Source organism: Oncorhynchus mykiss, chromosome 17 (assembly GCF_057628025.1).
Source record: "Oncorhynchus mykiss isolate SJ-2025 chromosome 17, ASM5762802v1, whole genome shotgun sequence".
NCBI lineage: Eukaryota > Metazoa > Chordata > Actinopteri > Salmoniformes > Salmonidae > Oncorhynchus > Oncorhynchus mykiss.
In genome coordinates this window covers 58,367,368-58,391,196 of record NC_143038.1, presented here as the reverse complement: position 1 = coordinate 58,391,196, position 23,829 = coordinate 58,367,368, and the positions used below count along the sequence as shown (strand labels likewise).

At 42.9% G+C, this 23,829-nt stretch overlaps 1 protein-coding gene across 1 annotated transcript in view; it reads right to left on the bottom strand.

Moving 5' to 3' along the window:
• Window positions 1-21,688, bottom strand: part of ccdc120b (coiled-coil domain containing 120b) — a 28,731-nt gene extending 7,043 nt beyond the window's left edge. The window contains exons 1-8 of the mRNA XM_036950667.2: window positions 21,403-21,688; window positions 12,261-12,349; window positions 6,842-7,006; window positions 6,652-6,757; window positions 5,471-5,589; window positions 2,794-2,898; window positions 2,579-2,699; window positions 1,032-1,091 (exon numbers count right to left, since the gene is read on the bottom strand). Coding sequence (XP_036806562.2) covers window positions 1,032-1,091; window positions 2,579-2,699; window positions 2,794-2,898; window positions 5,471-5,589; window positions 6,652-6,700 — 454 coding nt within the window. The 5' untranslated portion in view covers window positions 6,701-6,757; window positions 6,842-7,006; window positions 12,261-12,349; window positions 21,403-21,688. The remainder of the gene's footprint in view (window positions 1-1,031; window positions 1,092-2,578; window positions 2,700-2,793; window positions 2,899-5,470; window positions 5,590-6,651; window positions 6,758-6,841; window positions 7,007-12,260; window positions 12,350-21,402) is intronic.
• Window positions 21,689-23,829: the final 2,141 nt, after the last annotated feature.

Sequence of the window (23,829 nt, the reverse complement as noted above, 5' to 3'; positions counted from 1 at the left end):
GGGTGAATTTTGGCCCATTCCTTCTTACAGAGCTGGTGTAACCGAGTCAGGTTTGTAGGTCTCCTTGCTCGCACATGCTTTTCAGTTCTGCCCACATATTTTCCATGGGACTGAGGTTAGGGCTTGTGATGGCCACTCCAATACCTTGACTTTGTTTTCCTTAAGCCCTTTTGCCACAAATTTGGAAGTATTCTTAGGGTCATTGTCCATTTGGAAGACCCATTTGCGACCAAGCTTTAACTCCCTGACTGATGTCTTGAGATGCTTCAATATATCCACATCATTTTCCTCCCTCGTGATGCCATCTATTTTGTGAGGAGGAGCAAAGCTGCTTCACGGTGGGGATGGTGTTCTTCGACTTGCAAGCATCCCCCTTTTCCCTCCAAACATAACAATGGTCATTATGGCTAAACAGTTATATTTTTGTTTCATCAGACCAGAGGAAATTTCTCCAAAAAGTATGTTCTTTGTCCCCATGTGCAGCTGCAAACCATAGTCTGGATTTTTTATGGCAGTTTTGGAGCAGTGGCTTCTTCCTTGCTAAGCGGCCTTTCAGGTTATGTCGATATAGGACTTGTTTTACTGTGGAAATAGATACTTTTGTAACTGTTTCCTCCAGCATCTTCACAAGGTCCGTTGCTGTTGTTTTGGGATTGATTTGCACTTTTCGCACCAAAGTACGTTCATCTCTAGGAGACAGAACGCATCTCCTTCCTGAGCGGTATGACGGCTGCATGGTCTACATGGTGTTTATACTTGCGTACTATTGTTTGTACAGATAAACGCGGTACCTTCAGGCGTTTGGAAATAAATGTCCAAAGTAGATGTCCTAACCGACTTGCCAAAACTATAGTTTTTTAACAAGAAATTTGTGGAGTGGTTGAAAATCGAGTTTTAATTACTCTAATCTAAGTGTATGTAAACTTCAACTGTATTTGTGGAACAAACAAAGATAACTGTTCAATGATTTTACAGACCAGCTTTAACAGATTCAGTTGTTATTATTGCATTTGCAGCTCTGGCTGACTCACCATTGTCATGGCACGTTGAATCTGACATGGAGCTAGTACTCTCCGACATCACTGTGTCCTCTGGAAGATAAACAAACACAACCTGTCATCACAGGCAACAACAACCTCAGTAATACATAAATAAAGATGTTTTATTGTCACATATACTGGATAGGTACAGTGAAATGTGTTGTTTTACACAGTACAGAGACTGTGAGACAGACAGACTACAAAGGGAAGCACAGCCGCGAGCTTCCCAGTGACACGAGCCTATCAGACGAGCTAAATCATTTCTATGCTCGGGTGGTGCCAGAATAACAACCTATCCCTCAACGTAACCAAGACTAAGGAGATGATTGTGGACTACAGAAAAAGGAGCACCGAGCACGCCCCCATTCTCATCGACGGGGCTGTAGTGGAGCAGGTTGAGAGCTTCAAATTCCTTGGTGTCCACATCAACAACAAACTAGATTGGTCCAAACACACCAAGACAGTCGTGAAGAGGGCACGACAAAGCCTATTCCCCCTCAGGAAACTAAAAAGATTTGGCATGGGTCCTGAGATCCTCAAAAGTTTCTACAGCTGCAACATCGAAAGCATCCTGATCGGTTGCATCACTGCCTGGTACGGCAATTGCTCGGCCTCCGACCGCAAGGCACTTCAGAGGGTAGTGCGTACGGCCCAGTACATCACTGGGGTAAAGCTGCCTGCCATCCAGGACCTCTACACCAGGCGGTGTCAGAGGAAGGCCCTAAAAATTGTCAAAGACCCCAGCCACCCAAGTCATAGACTGTTCTCTCTACTACCGCATGGCGAGCGGTACCGTAGTGCCAAGTCTAGGACAAAAAGGCTTCTCAACAGTTTTTTCCCCCAAGCCATAAGACTCCTGAACAGCTAACCAAATGGTTACCCGGACTATTTGCATTCTGTGCCTCCCCCCTCCTAACCCCTCTTTTACGCTGCTGCTACTCTCTGTTTATCTTATATGCATAGTCACTTTAACTTTACATTCATGTACATACTTCCTAAATGGCCCGACCAACCAGTGCTCCCGCACATTGGCTAACCGGGCTATCTGCATTGTCCCACCACCTGCCAACCCGTCTTTTTATGCTTCTGCTACTCTTTGTTCATCATATATGCATAGTCACTTTAACGATACCTACATGTACATACTACCCCAATAAGCCTGACTAACAGGTGTCTGTATATAGCTTGCTACTCTTTTGTCAAATGTCTTTTTACTGTTGTTTTATTTCTTTACCTACACACATACACCTTTTTTCCCCGGCACCATAGGTTAGAGCCTGTAAGTAAGCATTTCACTGTAAGGTACCTGTTGTATTCGGCGCACTTGACAAATAAACTTTGATTTGATTTGAGACCAAATACACAGGCCATCACAGCATCGGAAAGGAGAGGAAACTGCCTCATATAAAAGTTAAATCCTATGTGTGGTGAGAGGTTGTTCAGACTTTTCTCTGTGGATATCATGGTACTGTAACATTGTGCAATATCTTTATGTGTAGCTGTTAATGGAACTCTTGCTGTATGCAGCACTACCTTACCTGTGTGACATCCCCGGTGGACGGTCCTCCTGCTGTTGGGGACATTCCTGTCTGACTCTGAGTGTCTGTACAGAGCCCCACTGAAGAGTGTTTTCATCTGCCTTCGCTGACCTGACTCATCCTGCACAAAGCAATAACTTAGTCAGTGATGTGTTGTATTAACAGACATATAGGTCCTCTGTGACCAGTGTCATAGTCTCTGAATGTTCTCTGACCTCTCCCTTGGTGTTGTAATGTGCCAGTCCAGCCCTGCGCTGTACAACAGGAGCTCTCTCTCCTGTCTCCAGGGGAAAAGCATGTGGGACCATCCCGGTCAGCTCCTGCAGATATTTTCATACTTTTTTAACCACTATTTTCATACGGCCAATGCCAAGTCAAATTTCATACTCTGTTATTAAATATATCAAACAGCAATAGGAACAAACATAATAAACATTTGTATCATACACAGGCTGGAGAATAACAGTGTAAATTAAAATTAGCTAGAACTAATGCTACTGTGATCATATGAACATTGGTCAAGAATAGTATCATTTGAATGGTAGTGCATCAAACCACCACATCTAATGCACTAAACAGTATATAGAGAGCATTTCCATGCATGAATAATCTTAGTCTGGAGAGAAGCTGAGACACATCTGTGTTGAATTCTAAACCAAAAATCAGGGGAAATGTGTGAAACAGCTGTGAGTGAAAAGCTGGATTTGGTGCCTGGTAAAGTATTTTGGTCTCTGTCTCTGGAGAAATCAGTCTAACATTCATATGCTTTCGCTTCATATTCTTGACTGACACTGCTCTGTAAGGGTGACTGCACTTCCTGATTCTACCTCGTTTTAGATTTGGTTTATTAAGAAATGCTCACGGCCATGACTGAATTAGAACGTGAGTTGGTTTAGTTTTTTTATTTAACATTTATTTAAACTAGGCAAGTCAGTTAAGAACAAATTCTTATTTAAAATGAGGGCCTACCCCGGCCAAACCTGGTCCAATTGTGCGCCGCCATATAGGACTCCCAATCATGGCGGAATGTGATGCTGCCTGGATTCGAACCACAGTGATGCCTCTTGCACTGAGATGCAGTGCCTTAGACTGCTGCGCCACTAGGGAGCCTAGGTGTGTGTTTTGATGTGGGTGTCTCGTGTGTGTTCGCAGGTGGGAAGAGTTAGACAATTTATTTCGGCAATTAGCTTTAGCCGGCTTGTGTACAACTGGCAAAGTTGGTTTGACTTTGGATAGCCTCCGGGGCTAGTTAGGAGCTGTCAATAAATTACACATTGTAAATGAGACAATTATTTTGTTGCTCACCTTTTAGTTCTCATTAAATGCTTTCAATATTTGTATCCATTTCTACAATTTATCATTGGTTTGAGATTTTTAAGTAATTTTTAAGTAATTTTGGAACCATTGGAATTTTAACATATTGTTCCATGTACATTGTGTAATTTGCAGATGGTCCCTAACTAGCCCTATAGGGATTTCCAAAGGTAACCCAAATTTACCACAGTATTACAATTGGGTCATGAACAGCTGCACTCCGAAACGCTGATTACTTGTGTGCTGCCAGCATTGTGACGCAATTACGACCACAAGTCTCACAAAACTCTGTTTTTGACGAGAATGACTGACCAAAATTATCCTATTTACACTTTGCCAATTTTGACAGTAGAATAAATGTTTCTGACTCATTTCAATGCCACTTAGGCTGTTTTCTAAACAAGAAGTTGTTTTTTAAGGGCAGTTGCTCTTTAAACTTTGCTTTTTGAAATTATATAAAAAATAAAAAAGTTGCCAAAAATGGTTCATTCATCTGTGCAGACAAACTCATTGAGTCTGATTTATAATTTCAGGTGGTTGAGGTTTACAGGGGTTGAGAGCTTGTCTGTATTGAGTCAGAAACAGAAAACAAACCTGACGTTGGTTCTTGCTTTCCATTAATCTGATAAAGCACACATCTCGATAGCATGGCTTGGGTGTATGGAGCCATTCCCTCTAACGTGCTTTGAGCCCTACAATAGTTAAAAGGTAGGGGAGAGGGCCTCCCGGGTGGCGCAGTGGTTAAGTGTGCCCCCAGAGACTCTGGGTTCGCGCCCAGGCTCTGTCAAAACCGGCAGCGACCGGGAGGTCTGTGGGGCGACGCACAATTGGCATAGTGTCGTCAGTGTTAGGGAGGGTTTGGCCGGTAGGGAAATCCTTGTCTCATTGCGCACCAGCGACTCCTGTGGCGGGCCGGGCGCAGTGCGCGCTAGCCAAGGTTGCCAGGTGCACGGTGTTTCCTCCAACACATTGGTGCGGCTGGCTTCCGGGTTGGATGGCGCTGTGTTAAGAAGCAGTGCGGCTAGGTTAGGTTGTGTATCGGAGGACGCATGACTTTCAACCTTCGCCTCTCCTGAGCCCGTACGGGAGTTGTAGCGATGAGACAAGATAGTAGCTACTAAACAATTGGATACCACGAAATTGGGGAGAAAAAGGGGTAAAATAAAAAATATTTTAAAAAGGTAGGGGAGAGGAACTGACCTGAGCCCGAAAATGTTTAAAAGGTAGGGGAGAGGAACTGACCTGAGACCTACAATAGTTAAAAGGTAGGGGAGAGGAACTGACCTGAGACCTACAATAGTTAAAAGGTAGGAGAGAGGAACTGACCTGAGACCTACAATAGTTAAAAGGTAGGGGAGAGGAACTGACCTGAGGCCTACAATAGTTAAAAGGTAGGAGAGAGGAACTGACCTGAGACCTACAATAGTTAAAAGGTAGGGGAGAGGAACTGACCTGAGACCTACAATAGTTAAAAGGTAGGGGAGAGGAACTGACCTGAGGCCTACAATAGTTAAAAGGTAGGGGAGAGGAACTGACCTGAGACCTACAATAGTTAAAAGGTAGGAGAGAGGAACTGACCGCCTCCAGCAGACACACTTGTCTCAGCTCTCTCATTCGGCTGCTGAGGATGTCCTCCAGGATTTGCTTTCTCTCCTGTAGTGCGGAGATGCGCTCAGCTTGCAGATTGCTGTCCTGATCTACACACCAACAAACATGTCAACATGTTCAGTTAAGACAACAATTATACAATTATGTATGGTGTTACTAAGTACCTAATATCAGAAACCCAGAACTAAAATATTGCATACTTGTGCCATATGCTCAATTAAGTTCTGGGGGCAGATGTGTTAACAATCAAGCTTCATTTATATAGCTGATTTCAGACATAAATGTAACACAATGCACTTAACCAACCCCCCCCCCCCCCCCCCCCCGGCAGGTAGCCTAGAGGTTAGAGCGTTGGACTGGTAGCAAGATCGAATCCCCGAGCTGACAAGGTAAAAATTTGTCCCTGAACAAGGCAGTTAACCCACTGTTCCTAGGACGTCATATAAAATAATAATTTGTTCTTAACTGACTTGCCTAGTTAAATAAAGGTAAAACATTTTATTTAAATAACTAGGCCCCCCCCAGAAACAAAACAATTAAAATAAAAACATAATTATGTTTAGAGGATAGAAAAAACAACAATTACAAAAACTGAAATACTAAAAAAGCACCCTAAGGACAAGCAAAGCTAGAAAAGTGTGTTTTAAAATCTTTTTTAAATATGTCCACAGTTTCGGCCCCCCTCAGGTTCTTTGGCAGGCTTTTCCAGAGGCTGGTGGCATAGTTACTAAAGACTGCATCTCCATGCATCTTGGTCCTAGGCTTTGGGATAGTTAAAAGGCCATTGCCAGAGGACCTGAGGGACCTACTGGGTACATAACTCAAAAGCATGTCTGATAGTTAGAAAACATACTACAACAAAGAGCCGAAGCAAGGCGGTTGCTCCACCCCACATTCTCTGTAAGTTTTGTGCAAGTCTATGGGCCAAATGTCCCATGCCCTTCCGAAATTCGAAAGATGCAAATACCTGCAAAATCGGAAATTGTCCAAATTATCAGTGACAAAGAAATCTGTACAACGGAACAAAGTTCCTTGTTAGTCGTCACATCCCAGTCTGTTGACAGACACCACGATACCATCCTATCTTACATGCGTCTGTCCACGCGAGATTACTAAATACCAACATCTCTTTGTGAAGGTGTAAAACTCACCTGGAGACCCCACACCCATGGATGTGATGAGACACCCTTTGACCTCCATGTGGTCTGATTCGTGAGGCCTTGTTTCTCAAACCTCAGCCAATCAAAACCTCACCTACTGAGAGAGTGCACTGTGGTTACCTAATAGAAATGGCACAAATAATTTTGCATAGAGAACAGGTTGGCTTAAATATTCAAATACCTTGCAACTTCAAGCATATGTTCTCCAGGTGTCTGGTTAGCCATCTATTTTTGTTAAGCCAGTAAGAAATGTGCGTCTTCCACTGGTCCCCAAAAGTAAAGTGATCCCAGCCACAACCAGTGAGGGGAGCCACTATGCCTCTCTTCAAGTGTCTAATGTTAAATCCTGTAACAGAAAGAGACAGAGCATTTACATTTTCAGTAATGTGACTAGACACAAATAGGCCTACAGTTAACACAGAACGTGACAGACTATCAGACCTAGCCTGTCTATGTCCATTGTATGTACATTATTGAAAAAGCATGCTTTTTGGAATTTGTATGGCTTCACGTTAACAGGTTCTTTCAAAGGTTTTCTTAAGCACGGCTGTGCTGCTGTCGTAGGGACGAGGAGGAGCCGATCTGCCTGTCTGACTGACTATCTATACTTAACAAAAATATAAATTTAACACTCATCAAAAGATTTTACTTGAAATAAATTCATTAGGCCTTAATCTATGGATTTCACATTGTCATGACGTTGGCCTGGGGGTAGGTTTATGACAGTCATAAATACCTCTTCCCCCCTTTTTCCTCTCTCTACCTTACTGATGTTACATTTGCAAAACCCTTGATTAATATAGAGAATCTGGGAACATCAGAAGGTGGGGGGAAATTAACTATAATTCTGGTAATCCGATCAATTGAACATATGCGGTGGTACTTAATGAATATGATGTCAGTTCGGTTGTCATCTGAGACATTCTCATCAATGATAAAATGACAAACTCTACAGTGGAAAGTCTACACATCAGAGTTATTGGATTCACATGCAATTGTTGTTCAATTTAAATGTTTGAATATGAAATTATTCGTGATGGGATGAAATGTGATTTTAGCTTCTAAAATGTGAGATTTGGGTTTTCATAAGGTTCTGCACAATCAGTGGCCCGTTCCTGTGAAGGGACATGGGCTATAAAACTTTTCAAACACGCCCTCCTCTCCCTTCCTATATAAAGCCTTGAAGACAATGTAACCTCCTGTTCCGAGGATGTGAGGACTGTAGTATCTGGGATCTACATCTGTTTATATTAGTTACTGTGCTGTTACTAAGCAGTAATGCATTATGGCAGTGTTACGTCACTACACCTAATAGGAAATGCACATGCGCACTGGAATGCCGCGAACTGTAGAGCACGAGGGGTTTTGACTAAACGAAAACTAACTGTACTCCCGTCTCCTGCCTGGTCATTTCTCCACAACACAAATATTACAAGGACGACGGTCCGATGTCAGAATGGTTCAGATAATCCAAATGGGCGGAAATTTAGAATGCATAACATACTGTATTTACGATAGCACAACTTCGCCCTTTGTTCCTCAGTCTTCCCGCTCTTTCACTCAAACCCAGCCCATTTTCTTTTGTGTAACAAGCTGTCATATCTGTTCCGCCCGCTAGGGATGTTTTCCTTTATGACGTAATTTGTAATCAAGTTATGATTTAATTATGTGTATGTGTAATTCTGTGTTATTAGTTAGGTATTTAGTAAATAAATAATTAAACCCAATTTTTTATTGCTGATTCAACTTGTTAGCCAGGGTTCATGCAGATAACCAATGATTTATAACTTTCAGATGAGGCTGAATTAAGATGATGATTAATATTGACTGCTATTGATGTAAAATATTACTAGGTCTTTAAGAGTTTATTCGGGCGATAACAGCTCTATAAATATTATTTTGTGGTGCCCCGACTCTCTAGTTAATTACATTTACATGATTAGCTCAATCAGGTAATATTAATTACGTAGAAATTATTTTATAGAATAGCATGTCATATCACTTAATCCGGCATAGCCAAAGACACGACATTATGATTGGGAATACAGATATGCATCTGTTGGTCACAGATACCTCACAGATACCATCAGAAAACCAGTCAGTATCTGTTGTGACCACCATTTGCCTCATGCAGTGTGACACATCTCCTTCGCATAGAGTTGATCACTGATGATTGTTGCCTGTGGAATGTTGTTCCACTCCTCTTCAAAGGCTTTACAAAGTTGCTGGATACTGGGGGGGAACTGGAACACGCTGTCGTACATGTCGATCCAGAGCATCCCAAACGTGCTCAATGGGAGACATTTTTGGTGTGTATGCAGGCCATGGAGGAACTGGGATATTCTCAGCTTCCAGGAATTGTGTACAGATCCCTGCGAGATGGGGCTGTGCATTATCAAGATGAAACATGAGGTGATGAGGGCGGATGAAAGGCACGACAATGGGCCTCAGGATCTCGTCACGGTATCTCTGTGCATTCAAATTCCCATTGATAAAACGCAATTGTGTTCATTTTCCGTAGCTTATGCCTGCCCATACCATAACCCCACCATGGGGCACTCTATTCACAACGTTGACATCAACAAACTGATCGCCCACACAACGCCACACACGCTGTCGACCATTTGCCCGCTTCAGCTGAATCCGGGATTAATCTGTGAAGAGCACACTTCTCCAGCATGTCAGTGGCCATCGAAGGAGAGCATTCGCCCACTGAAGTTGGTTATGACACCAAACTGCAGTCAGGTCAAGACCCTGGTGAGGACAAAGAGCAGGAAGATGAGCTTCCCTGAGACGGTTTCTGACCGTTTGTGCAAACATTATTCGGTTGTGCAAGCCCACACTTTCAGCATCTGTCCGGGTGGCTGTTCTCAAACGATCCAGCAGGTGAAGAAACCAGATGTGGAGATCCTGGGCTGGCGTGGTGGTCTGCGGTTGTGAGTCCGGTTGGACGTACTGCCAAATTCTCTAAGACGACGTGGGAGGCAGCTTAAGGTAGAGAAAATAGCATTCAATTATCTGGCAACAGCTCTGGTTGACATTCCTGCAGTCAGCATGCCAATTGCACGCTCCCTCAAAACTTGGAGACATCTGTGGCATTGTGTTGTGTGACAAAACTGCACATTTAGAGGGGCCTTTTATTGTCCCCAGCACAAGGTGCACCTGTGTAAAGATCATGCTGTCTAATCAGATTCTTGATATACCACACCTGTCAGATGGATGGATTATCTTGGCAAAGGAGAAATGCTCACTAACAGGGATGTGAACTAATCTGTGCACAACATTTGGGAGAAATAAGCTTTTTGTGCATATGGACATTTTCTGGGATCTTTTATTTCAGCTCGTGAAACATGGGACATGAAACATGTTGCGTTCATATTTTGAGAGCGAAACAGCATAAATAATGTATGGAGAAGAAAAGATGGAGAAAAACCTAAACCACGTGTGTGTTTAATGTCTCAATTGTCAAATTGTCTCAATTGTAATACAAAAAAAAGAATGAACCAAAAGTAACAGCAATGACCTTGCCCTGAAAGTAAGACAGATCATACTGTGTTTATACACAGTTGTACACATTCACTGAAGACAGCAGGGACCCAACATTTTATATTATGACAGCATTCTCCACACAGTGGCTCCAAAACTTGTTTGTGTTGTGAGGCGAGCCTTTGGGATTTTCTTGTAACTCACCAAATAAACAAAAACAATATTTTTTGTCAGAAACCCAGGAACGTGGCTCACAAGTTGGTCCTGATGAATCATTTTGGAAAATATGTTGTAGGGGGTTAACAGAGATACACTACATGATCAAAAGTGTCCTCGTCAAACATCTCATTGCAAAATCATGGGCATTCATATGGAGGCACTCCAGAGAACGTGTTTCCACTGCTCCAGAGTCCAATGGCGGCAAGCTTTACACCACTCCAGTCGATGCTTGGCATTGCGCATGGTGATCTTGGGCTTGTGTGCACTTTCTGGGCCATTGAAACCCATTTCATGAAGCTCCCAACAAACAGTTATTGTGCAGACGTTGCTTCCAGATGCAGTTTGGAACTTGGTAGTGAGTGTTGTATCCGAGGACAAATTATTTTTACGCACTACGCGCTTCAGCAGTCAGCCTACCACCTTGCAGCTCAGCCGTTGTTGCTCCTAAACATTTTTACTTCACAATAATAGCGCTTACAGTTGACCGGGGCAGCTCTAGCAGGGCAGACATTTGACTAACTGACTTGTTGGAAAGGTGGCGTCCTATGACAGTGCTAAGTTGAAAGTTACTGAGCTCTTCAGTAAGGCCATTATTTGCCAATGTTTGTCTATGGAGACTACATGGCTGTGTGCTCGATTGTATACACCTCTCAGCAATGGGTGTGGTTTAAATAGCTTAATCCACTATTTGAAGAGGTGTCCACAGACTTTTGTATATATAGTTTACCTCACACATTTCACATGGGCTCCAGTCATGGAATTGAGGCGGTCCTGTTTGCTGTTTACTAGTGTGAAGTTCCCCCTGTGTGACCTCCTATTGAGAGACACAGAGGAGCCTCTTAAACAAACAACTGTCACAGTAAAGATTCACTGTGTATTGACACTGACAGTCTGACCCAGCCCATCCACTCCATTCTTATTCATATAACTTAATCTGCACTGAAGAGGACATTGTTATTGACCAAAGGGAGGTGGTTTACCAAAAATTGACCTAAATTCTTAACAATGTGCCATTCAACAGTCTAAAAAAACATGGGGATAAGGAGCAAGACAGAGATTGAGAGGAAACATGGAGAGACAGACAGGAACAGCTGGGTTTTTGCCAGCAGGAACAGCTGGGTTTACCAACAGGGACACCTGGGTTTACCAACAGGGACAGCTGGGTGTCCTCTTGGAGGGAAGTGGCGAGTTGATGCCTGGAGCCATAAGGTAGGCACGGCATCTAGGATTGTTTTCCTTAACACAAACCAATCAATACACCAAGCACAGCAAGCAGTGTGAGTAGCTAGATCTCAACATTCCACAATCAGTTTAGAATGTTTATAAATAATCAAGTTAAGTTCATAAGTAATCAAGGGAAACATGGCATGAGAGGGGTGAGGACCGGGGGTGTCTGGTAAAACAACTCCTATGGTGTGAGTCAGAGGTAACTACTGACACATCAGGATGGCAGATGTGTTCTGAGAACACACATTTGTTCACAGGTACAGTAACTCAGCACTAAAATCGCATTCCTGAGTGAATCCTACGGGAAAGAAAGGAGTTTTAGAGGAAAATCCACACTCAGTAAGACCAAATTTGATGAGAGACAGATCATAGAAACTACAGGGATTAACTAGATGAAATGGACACCTAGGAGTTGTAACAATATGATAAGGCTATAGGAAGGGTTGAGGAGTAACTGATTACATGTAATCTGATTACCAAAAAACAAAATGTATTCAGTCATGATTGATACAACGATGGCGCCGGAGGGGAGGGCTGCCGTCTTATCGGCTCCAACCAACCATGCTATTTTTCGTAACTCGTTCGTAACTTGTTTTGTACATAATGTTGCTGCTACTGTCTCTTATGACCGAAAAGAGTTTCTGGACATCAGAACTGCAATTGCTCACCTCAAGCTGGACGAAGAGTTCTTCAATGAGTCGGACGGGAGGGATATACTACTACAGACACCCGACTAGGCCCAGATCCCCGTGATTCGCTGGAGAAGGAAACAGAGATTTCATGGAAAAAGATCAGGGTGCCTTGCAAGGATCAGGTGACGAGTGGCTAATCTGCCCTTGCCTTCCGTCCTGCTAGCTAATGTTCAATCGCTGGAAAATAAATGGGACAAGCTGAAAGCACATGGGACATTAAAAACTGTAATATATGATGTTTCACCAAGTCGTGACTGAACGACGACATTAAGAACATACAGCTGGTGGGTTATACATTCCATCGGCAGGACAGAACAGCAGCCTCTCGTCAGACACGGGGCGGGGGCCTATGCACATATGTGAACAACAGCTGGTGCACGATATCTAAGACTCAAGGTTTTGCTCACCAGATGTAGAGTTTCTCATGATAAGCTGTAGACCACACCATCTACCTAGAGAGTTTTCATCTGTATTTTTCGTAGCTGTCCACCACAGACCGATGCTGGCACTAAAACCGTGCTCAATGAGCTGTATACCGCCATAAGCAAACAAGAAAACGCTCATCCAGAGGCACCGCTCCTAGTGGCCGGGGACTTTAATGCAGGGAAACTTAAATCAGTTTTTACCTCATTTCTATCAGCATGTTAAATATGCAACCACAGGAAAATACATTCTAGACAACCTTTACTCCACACACAGAGACGCGTACAAAGCTCTCCCTCGCCCTCCATTTGGCAAATCTGACCATAATTATATCCTCCTGATTCCTGCTTACAAGCAAAAATTAAAGCAGGAAGCACCAGTGACTTGGTCTATGAAAAAAAGTGATAAGATGAAGCAGATGCTAAACTACAGGACTGCTTTGCTAGCACAGACTGGAATATGTTCCGGGATTCTTCCAATGGCATTGAGGAGTACACCACATCAGTCATTGGCTTTATCAATAAGTGCATCGAGGACATTGTCCGAACAATGACTGTACGTACATACCCCAACCAGAAGCCATGGATTACAGGCAACATTCACACTGAGCTAAAGGGTAGAGCTGCCGCTTTCAAGGAGCGGGACTCTAACCGGGAAGCTTATAAGAAATCCCGCTATGCCCTCCGACGAACCATCAAACAGGCAATGCGTCAATACAGGACTAATATCAAATCGTACTACACCGGCTCCAACGCTCATCGAATGTGGAAGGGCTTTTACAGACAACTATTACAGACAACAAAGGGAAGCAAAGCCGAGAACTGCCCAGTGACACGAGCCTACCAGATGAGCTAAATAACTTATATGCTCGCTTCGAGGCAAGTAACACTGAAACATGCATGAGAGTATCAGCTGTTCCGGACAACCGTGTGATCACGCTCTCCGCAGCCAATGTGACCTTCAAACAGGTCAACATTCACAAGGCTGCAGGGCCAGACGAATTACCCAGACGTGTACTCCGAGTATGCGCTGACCAACTTGTAAGTGTCTTCACTGATTTTTTTCAACCTCTCCCTGTCTGAGTCTGTAATACCAACATGTTTCAAGCAGACCACCATAGTGTTCTTGGGCACAGCGACTAAGGTAACCTGCCTAAATGAGTACCAACCCATAGCACTCACGTCTGTAGCCATGAAATGCTTTGAAAGGCTGGTCATTGCTCACATTAACACCATTATCCCAGAAACCCTAGACCGATTCTAATTTGCATATGGCACCAACAGATCCACAGATGATGCACTCTCTATTGCACTCCACACTGCCCTTTCACACCTGGACAAAAGGAACATCTATGTGTGAATGTAATTCGTTGACTGCAGTTCAGCGTTCAACACCATAGTGCCCTCAAAGATCATCACTAAGCTAAGGACCCTGGGACTAAACACCTCCCTGGACTGGATCCTGGACTTCCTGACAGGCCGCCCCAGGTGGTAAGGGTAGGTAACAACACATCAGCCACGCTGATCCTCAAAAAGGGGGCCCCTCAGGGGTGCGTGCTCAGCCCCCTTCTGTACTCCCTGTTCACTCATGACTGCACGGCCAAACACGACTCCAACACTATCATTCAATTTGCTGATGACACAAAAGTGGTAGGACTGATCACCGACAACGATGAGACAGCCTATAGGGAGGAGGTTAGAGACCTGACCGTGTGGTGCAAGGACAACAACCTCTCCCTCAACGTGATCAAGACAAAGGAAATTATTGTGGACAACAGGAAAAGGAGGACAGAGCACGCCCCCACTTGCATCGACAGGGCTGTAGTGGAGCAGGTTGATGTGGACGCCAAGCACACCAAGACAGCCGTGAAGAGGGCACGACAAAACCTATTCTCCCTCAGGAGAAAATATTTGGCTTTTTTAATTTGTTTTATTTCACCTTTATTTAACCAGGCAGGCCAGTTGAGAACAAGTTCTCATTTACAACTGCGACCTGGTCAAGATAAAGCAAAGTAGTGCAACAAAAACAACAACACAGAGTTACACATGGAAGAAACAAATGTACAGTCAATAACACAATAGAAAAAGTCTATATACAGTGTTTGCAAATGGTGTGAGGTTGTAAGGCAACAAAGGCCATAGTAGCGAAGTAATTACAATTTAGCAAAATAACACTGGAGTGATAGATGTTCAGATGATGATGTGCAAGTAGAAATACTGGTGTGCAAAAGAGAAAAAAATAAATAAAAACAATATGGGGATGAGTAGGTAGATTGGATAGGCTATTTACAGATGGGCTGTGTACAGCTGCAGTGATCGGTAACCTGCTCAGATAGCTGATGTTTAAAGTTAGTGAGAGAGATGTAAGTCTCAAACTTCAGCAATTTTTGCATTTCGTTCTAGTCATTGGCAGCAGAGAACTGGAAGGAAAAGCGGCCAAAGTAGGTGTTGGCTTTGGGGATGACCAGTGAGATATACCTGCTGGAGCACGTGATACGTGGGTGTTGTAATGGTGACCAGTGAGTTGAGATAAGGCGGAGCTTTACCTAGCAAAGACATATAGATGACCTGAAGCCAGTGGGTTTGGCGACGAGTATGAAGCGAGGGCCAGCCGACGAGAGCATACAGGTCGCATTGGTGGGTGGTACAGTGGGGCAAAAAAGTATTTAGTCAGCCACCAATTGTGCAAGTTCTCCCACTTAAAAAGATGAGAGAGGCCTGTAATTTTCATCATGACACAAAATTAGGAAAAACAATCCAGAAAATCACATGGTAGGATTTTTTATGAATTTATTTGCAAATTGTGGTGGAAAATAAGTATTTGGTCAATAAAAAAGTTTATCTCAATACTTTGTTATATACCCTTTGTTGGCAATGACAGAGGTCAAACATTTTCTGTAAGTCTGCACAAGGTTTTCACACACTGTTGCTGGTATTTTGGCCCATTCCTCCATGCAGATCTCCTCTAGAGCAGTGATGTTTTGGTGCTGTTGCTGGGCAACACAGACTTTCAACTCCCCCAAAGATTTTCTATGGGTTTGAGATCTGGAGACTGGCTAGGCCACTCCAGGACCTTGAAATGCTTCTTACGAAGCCACTCCTTCGTTGCCTGGGCGGTGTGTTTGGGATCATTGTCATGCTGAAAGGCCCAGCCACGTTTCATCTTCAATGCCCTTGCTGATGGAAGAAGGTTCACTCAAAATCTCACAATACATGGCCCCATTCATTCTTTCCTTTACACGGATCAGTCGTCCTGGTCCCTTTGCAGAAAAACAGCCCCAAAGCATGATGTTTCCACCCCCATGCTTCACAGTAGGTATGGTGTTCTTTGGATGCAACTCAGCATTCTTTGTCCTCCTAACACGACGAGTTGAGTTTTTACCAAAAAGTTCTATTTTGGTTTCATCTGACCATATGACATTCTCCCAATCTTCTTCTGGATCATCCAAATGCTCTCTAGCAAACTTCAGACAGGCCTGGACATGTACTGGCTTAAGCAGGGGGACACGTCTGGCACTGCAGGATTTGGTCCCAGCTCTCTGCAGGTCATTCACTAGGTCCCCCCGTGTGGATCTGGGATTTTTGCTCACCGTTCTTGTGATCATTTTGACCCCACGGGGTGAGATCTTGCGTGGAGCCCCAGATCGAGGGAGATTATCAGTGGTCTTGTATGTCTTCCATTTCCTAATAATTGCTCCCACAGTTGATTTCTTCAAACCAAGCTGCTTACCTATTGCAGATTCAGTCTTCCCAGCCTGGTGCAGGTGTACAATTTTGTTTCTGGTGTCCTTTGACAGCTCTTTGGTCTTGGCCATAGTGGAGTTTGGAGTGTGTGTTTGAGGTTGTAGATAGGTGTCTTTAATACTGATAACAAGTTCAAACAGGTGCCATTAATACAGGTAACGAGTGGAGGACAGAGCAGCCTCTTAAAAAGAAGTTACAGGTCTGTGAGAGCCAGAAATCTTGCTTGTTTGTAGGTGACCAAATACTTATTTTCCACCATAATTTGCAAATAAATTCATAAAAAAATCCTACAATGTGATTTTCTGGATTTTTTTCCTCATTTTGTCTGTCATAGTTGAAGTGTACCGATGATGAAAATGACAGGCCTCTCTCATATTTTTAAGTGGGAGAACTTGCACAATTGGTGGTTGACTAAATACTTTTTTGCCCCACTGTATATGGGGCTTTGCTGACAAAACGGATGGCACTGTGATAGACTGCATCCAATTTGCTGAGTAGAGTGTTGGAGGCTATTTTGTAAATGACATCGCCGAAGTCGAGGATCAGTGGATAGTCAGTTTTACGAGGGTATGTTTGGCAGCATGAGTGAAGGAGGCTTTGTTGTGAAATAGGAAGCCGATTGAAGATTTAATTTTGGATTGGAGATGTTTAATGTGAATCTGGAAGGAGAGTTTACAGTCTAGCCAGACACCTAGGTATTTGTAGTTGTCTACATATTCTAAGTCAGAACCGTCCAGAGTAGTGATGCTAGTCGGGCGGGCAGCGATCGGTTGAAAAGCATGCATTTAGTTTTACTAGCGTTTAAGAGCATTTGGAGGCCACGAAGGAGTGTTGTATGGCATTGAAGCTTGTTTGGAGATTTGTTAACACAGTGTCCAAAGAAGGGCCAGAGGTATACGGAATGGTGTCGTCTGCGTAGAGGTGGATCAGGGAATCACCCACAGAAAGAGCGACATCGTTGATATATACAGAGAAAAGAGTTGGCCCAAGAATTGAAACTGTGGCACCCCCATAGAGACTGCCAGAGGTCGGGACAACAGGCCCTCCGATTTGACACAACTGAACTCTATCTGAGAAGTAGTTGGTGAACCAGGCGAGGCAGTCATTTGAGAAACCAAGGCTGTTGAGTCTGCCGATAAGAATACGGTGATTGACAGAGTCTAAAGCCTCGGCCAGGTTGATGACGACAGCCCCCCCCCCCGGAACGCTGCTGCTACTCTCTGTTATATCTATCCATAGTCACTTTAATAACTCTACCTACATGTACATATTACCTCAATTACCTCGACACCGGTGACCCCGCACATTGACTTTGACTCTGTCCTGGTACCCCCTGTATATAGCCCCGCTATTGTTATTTACTGCTGCTCTTTAATAATTTGTTATTCTTCTCTCTTACTTGTTTCTTTGTTCTGTTTGTTAGGTATTTTCTTAAACTGCATTGTTGGTTAAGGGCTTGTAAGTAAGCATTTCACTGTAAGGTTGTATTCGGTGCATGTGACAAATACAATTTGATTTGATGTTACAAGCTAAAATATTGTAATCAGATTACAGATACAGATTTTGAAAAACTAGATGGATGACTAGTTTGCCTTGGCAGCAGCTAATGGGGATCCATAATAATACAAATACTTTTAAATTCAGAAAGGATGTTTGCGAAAAAATACAATGACACCTTTCTGTTTTCTAAATGACATGGTACTCTCTGGTACTTTTGTATACTTTTTAGACAGTAGTTCTGAAAGTAGCATCCACGAGCCAAAAGTGGTCCCCGAAAATTGTTTACCACATCACAAATGTGCAGAGACGTGTAACAAGTTTTTGCGCTCTCTCGTGCTCTCCTGTGTGTGCATCTTACTAGCTGTCACTCAAATGGCTGAAACTCAAATTGCACGGCCTCCCGAGTGGCGCAGTGGTCTAAGGCACTGCATCGCAGTGCTAGCTGTGCCACTAAAGAATCTGGGTTCGAGTCCAGGCTCTGTGGCAGGCGGCCGCGACTGGGACACCCATGGGGCGGCGCACAATTGGCCCAGCGTCATCCGGGTTTGGGGAGGTTTTGGCTGGCAGGGATGTCGTTGTCCCACCGGGCACAGTGCACGCTGACACGTTCGACAGGTGTACAGTATTTCCTCCGACACATTGGTGTTGCTGACTTCCGGGTTAAATGGGCATTGTACCAAGAAGCAGTGCGGCTTGGTTGGGTTGGGTTGTGTTTCGGAGGACGCGCGGCTCTCTACCTTCGCCTCTACTGAGTACGTACGGGAGTTGCAGCGATGAGACAAAACAATACCTACCAATTGGATACCACGAAATTGGGGAGGTAAAAAAAAAAGTTCTGTGAAAGAAAGAACCTCAAATTGCTGGCCCACTTGGGAGTATATGTCGGGAAAAAACCTGGCTACAGGAAGATAGCAAAATATAGGACAAAACAAAGGAAGACCCCGATAGCACATGCTAGGAGTTCGAAAATGGTTATGGTGATAAAGATGAGCTGTGGAGGGAAACATGCAGATTAAAACATGAACTGTACTGTGAGCACAGGCAGGCAGCCCATGTGCAGCATGCAAACCAGCCAGGAGTTTAATATTTCATTCCAGGGGGATGGACACAAGATCAAGGCTGCAGGGTAGGGCAGGCCTCTCTCTCTCTCCCATGTTCACTCTCACAACACCATGTATCCTTACAAACATCTTATTATATGATAATATTCACAAGCTGTTGTCATGACGTTGGCCTGGGGGTAGGTTTATGACAGTCAAAAATAACTGACCCCTTTATCCTCTCTCTACCCTACTGATGTTACATTTGAAAACCCCTTGGTTAACATAGAGTTTCTGGGAACATCAGAAGGTGGGGGGAAATGAACTATATTTTGGTAATCCGACCAATTGAACATATGCGGTGGTACTTAATGAATATGATGTCAATTCGGTTGTCATCTGAGACATTCTCATCAATGATAAGATGACATAAACTCTACAGTGTAAAGTCTACACATCAGAGTTATCGGATTCACATGGAATTGTTGTTCAATTTAAATGTTTGAATATGAAATTATTCATGATGGGATGAAATGTGATTTTAGCTTCTAAAATGTGAGAATTGAGTTTTCTTGAGTGAATTAGGCCCGACTCAGTGGCCTGCCCACGTGAAGAGACATAGGTTGTAAACTATGAAACACACCCCTTTTCTCCCTCTACTATATAAGCCCTTGACGAAAATGTAACCTCCTGTTCCGAGGATGTGAGGACGACGGTCCGATGTCAGAATTGTTCAGATAATAACTACAGAACGAAGCCAACATCAGCGTGAGCTTTGGTTGCGATTGGTATGAACTTTGAAATCTTATTCATGACAGAAGTGATACCTCCTAGCCGTTGAGTTAGCAACAGCAGCTGCAAACGCAGGTTAGGAAGGAACAGACAGAGTATTCCGTCTACTACACAACGACGTTACTACAACGTATCCAATTGACCACCAGAGACATTATTCAAAGGACAAAGGACTCGGTTTGGCAACACGGCCTTCCATCTACCACCAACCTACCGAAGCGCAGCTCAGAGTAAATATTTATTGCATTTTTCTTTTCCAAATGGGCGGTAATTTAGAATGCATAAGATACTGTATTTACGATAGCACAGCGTCGCCCTTTGTTCCTCAGTCTTCCCGCTCTTTCACTCAAACCCAGCCCTTTTCTTTTGTGTAACCAGCTGTCATATCTGTTCCGCCCGCTAGGGACGTTTTCCTTTATGATGTAATTTGTAATCAAGGTATAATTAATTCTGTGTGATTAGTTAGGTATTTAGTAAATAAATAATTAAACCCAATTTTTTATTGCTGATTCAACTTGTTAGCCAGGGTTCGTGAGGATAACTAAGAATTTACAACTTTCAGATGAGACTGAATTAAGGTGACAATTAATATTGACTGCTATTGATGTAAAATATTACTAGGTCTTTAAGAGTTTATTCGGAAGATAACAGCTCTATAAATATTATTTTGTGGTGCCCCGACTCTCTAGTTAATTACATTTACATGATTAGCTCAATCAGGTAATATTAATTACGGAGAAAGGATTTTATAGAATAGCATGTCATATCACTTAATCCGGCAGAGCCAAAGACACGACACTGTATAGCCCCACCACTGCAGGTCAGGCAAAAACCCATACTCAGCTCAGTTAACAAATTGTCTGTCCAAATACCTATTCATTTATATATTTTAGTGCATTCTACTTTAAATAATGTGATATAGGCTACTTCTGTATGTCATTGCCAAAGGGAAATTCTTTGTTATTCATAGCAACCCGATGCCTTGATACTATTATGATGTTGATGCTAGAATCAGACACCCACAGAACAGCAGCTGAAATGTGACCTCAGCTCCAGTGCAGACAGACAGGGTAGGATCCAGTTACACACTCACTCCTGGTAGTGGCTACAACCAGTGTTTACACAGCTGCTGGCTGCTTCTGTCATGAACTGTCAAATGACACAAACTCACTTCAACAGATTTGCTACATATACACTAATAATAAGTAACCATTTTTTTAAAGTAACATTCTTTGACCAACATCCTTTTTTTAGAAGAGATCTCTCTCATAAGTAAGCATTGCTGTATCACACAGATATCTTTAAAATACCGGCTCTCTTCTGTAGCTGTGCCACATTTTCTCTGTGTTTATTCATGTTACTTTCTTCACCTGACTTAATTCTGATAATAATAGTGTAGTAATGTTTGCACTATTCCCGGAGGACAGTTAGGGAGACTAAACCATTACCATAACATAAGGGGTGGGGGATAGAAAGTTAACAAGACAACTGAGGAAATGTCCACAACTGGGAAGGAACTTCAACTGAAAATGAGTTTTAAATGCATATCTTAGCATATGCATTTTGGCCAAAAATAATTTTTCCATTTAGTTAATTCTATAGTCATTTTAATTTGCTTACCCCTCAAAATGTCCAATGTTGGTTTTGCCCGAGATAGGTGAGTCAAGGGGCTCCAAGAGAAAGTAGGCATATGCTTGTTCTGGCTCTAGCTGTTCTGAAGAATGAAGATCACAAAAGACATGAAGTCAAAAAGAGCAAATTGGTGCACTAAAAGTTGTGTTTTTAGTCGGCAGAAGGAGGGAAGCCATTTTGTTAGGAAATACAGTCCTCGGGATGTATTACGGTCTGTCTGCCTCATTCAACAAGTTAAACCTGAACAGCCAGCCAGCCACCAACTGGACCCTGTGGAGGGTTTATGGAGGGTTGGAGGGTCAGGTGACGTTCCAATATGATCTCTTCTCACTCTTTGTACCTCCCTGAACTACTGATCTTAACATGCTTATCAGCACAGCCCAGGGCAGTTTAGCACATGGGGGCTAATCCTATGGCAAGCCCAGTGTTCCCATTTTGAAACCCTTCCCTCTGCCCTTGATGGCTCGCTCCCCTATCCCGATCTGAAACAACTGTATAGGAGAAAGCAATCCAGTGATTCCTCCCCCTACTAGATATCTGGTAGGTTCAAAGTAGAAGAGTATGGACCATGTTCCCATGTCCAGGGAGATAATTAATATACTGTTCTCCCATGATCCATAATACATGAAGGGATCTCTATGCATTTCAAATCAAATGTTGTCACATGCACCAAATACATCAGGTATAGACTTTACAGTGAAATGCTTGCTTACGAGCCCTTCAACAACGCACAGTTAAAAAATAATACAAAGAGGTCCTTGAAGTGAAAAATGTCCTCGTAATCGCTAGCGCTTGATATTGGTTCTAAAAAAATATTGACACATCACAATGTGTATGATACAAGGTATACCACTGTGCACTTTCACCTATCCAACTGAGACGGTCAGTTTGGCTGTGACCCAAGGAGATCCTTAAGTATATCCTTATGCTCGGCAGCTTATAAGTACTTTCATGGAACATCAAGCTAGTTGATCAAATTAATGACTGGCTCTAGTTAACGTGGGCTTCAAGAAAATAGTGTGCACAAACCATACCCCTATAGACAAGCACTCAAAAGGTTTACTGTCTGCCATCCACTGATTTCCTGACAATGGTTTACTTTACGTTCTGTAACATCCTCTAATTGTCATGCATAATGAACTCAAAGACCATGCAAAAAAGATCACTTCTAAAGTGATCAGTACCAAAAATGTAACACTGCATTGGCAACAACGTAGAAAATCCCTTTCTGAGAACAGCAGTGTTTCTCAAACAGACCAAAGCAACAGCAGTGAATTACCCTGAGGCACTGTCCAGGGCAGATTTGAACAAGTCCCTCAGATCCTGGCAGCTCTAGATATCCTTGTTCAAGAATGTGTTCATAATAGTGTTAATACCAGCACTGGTTAAATGTGTGTGGGAACATGCACCTTACAGAGCTCATCTCTAATAACTCCACTGTTAAAGCTGAAATAATAAACAAAGTAACCATCTTAAAAGTTCAATCTGTAGGACAGTTTTAGACACTGAAAGGGACAGATTACAAAATAATTGCTTTGGAAAACAAGCAGTAAAAATTCTACGTTGTAACTGCATTAACTATTGATGGGCCCTGTGTACTGTATGTATACATACTGTATGGAACATATATACTGTATGTATATGTTCCATATCATCCATGCATGTATGCAGCAACAGCTCGGGGAGATTATACAAATATGTCAGAAAATCCTACAAACATACAATCTTGCAGTATTCAGAATAAAATCTTGAAATCTCCTGGCAATGTAGTGTCCAACACGATATGGGAATTCATCAATGTGTCATGATGAAATGTCAAAATGTATGGTATGCTACAACCAGTAGTAATCACAACCCCAAATAGGCAGATGTTTTGGTTTTTCATGTGAGACAGGATTAGAACGCAGTGGGAAGGCAACAAATACATTACCCTGTCAGTAGTGAGGTTGACAAATAGTATAATTAAAAAATATATATTACTGATTAATTTTTTAAATTCTAACAGCGAGAGACATGGCCATCACCACCATTCAATTAAACCCGGTTAAATAGGCTAAAACAGCAATAGCCTACGCCATTTCTTAATTGCGCCAGGACAGACTTTGAATGCACCTTTTGGCTGTAAAGTAATCATACAAAATTATATTGCTGAAGGTTACTTGCCTGAAAAGGAAACCATTGATGAAGATTTGAAATTGCAAATTAACGAAAACGTGCCATATACTCATGGATTGTGGCTACAATATAGTTTCCGTGATGTACACGTCCCTATAATGTTATAACGAAGAGTTCATAGAGCCTATAGAATCCCATCCATGAGAATATGACTGATGTGTGCGGAGGTCTCCATGGTGCTGTTCAATGTTGTAAAGCCACGGGAGACAGCCCGATCAAAGCCTCGCGATTATGTTCTTT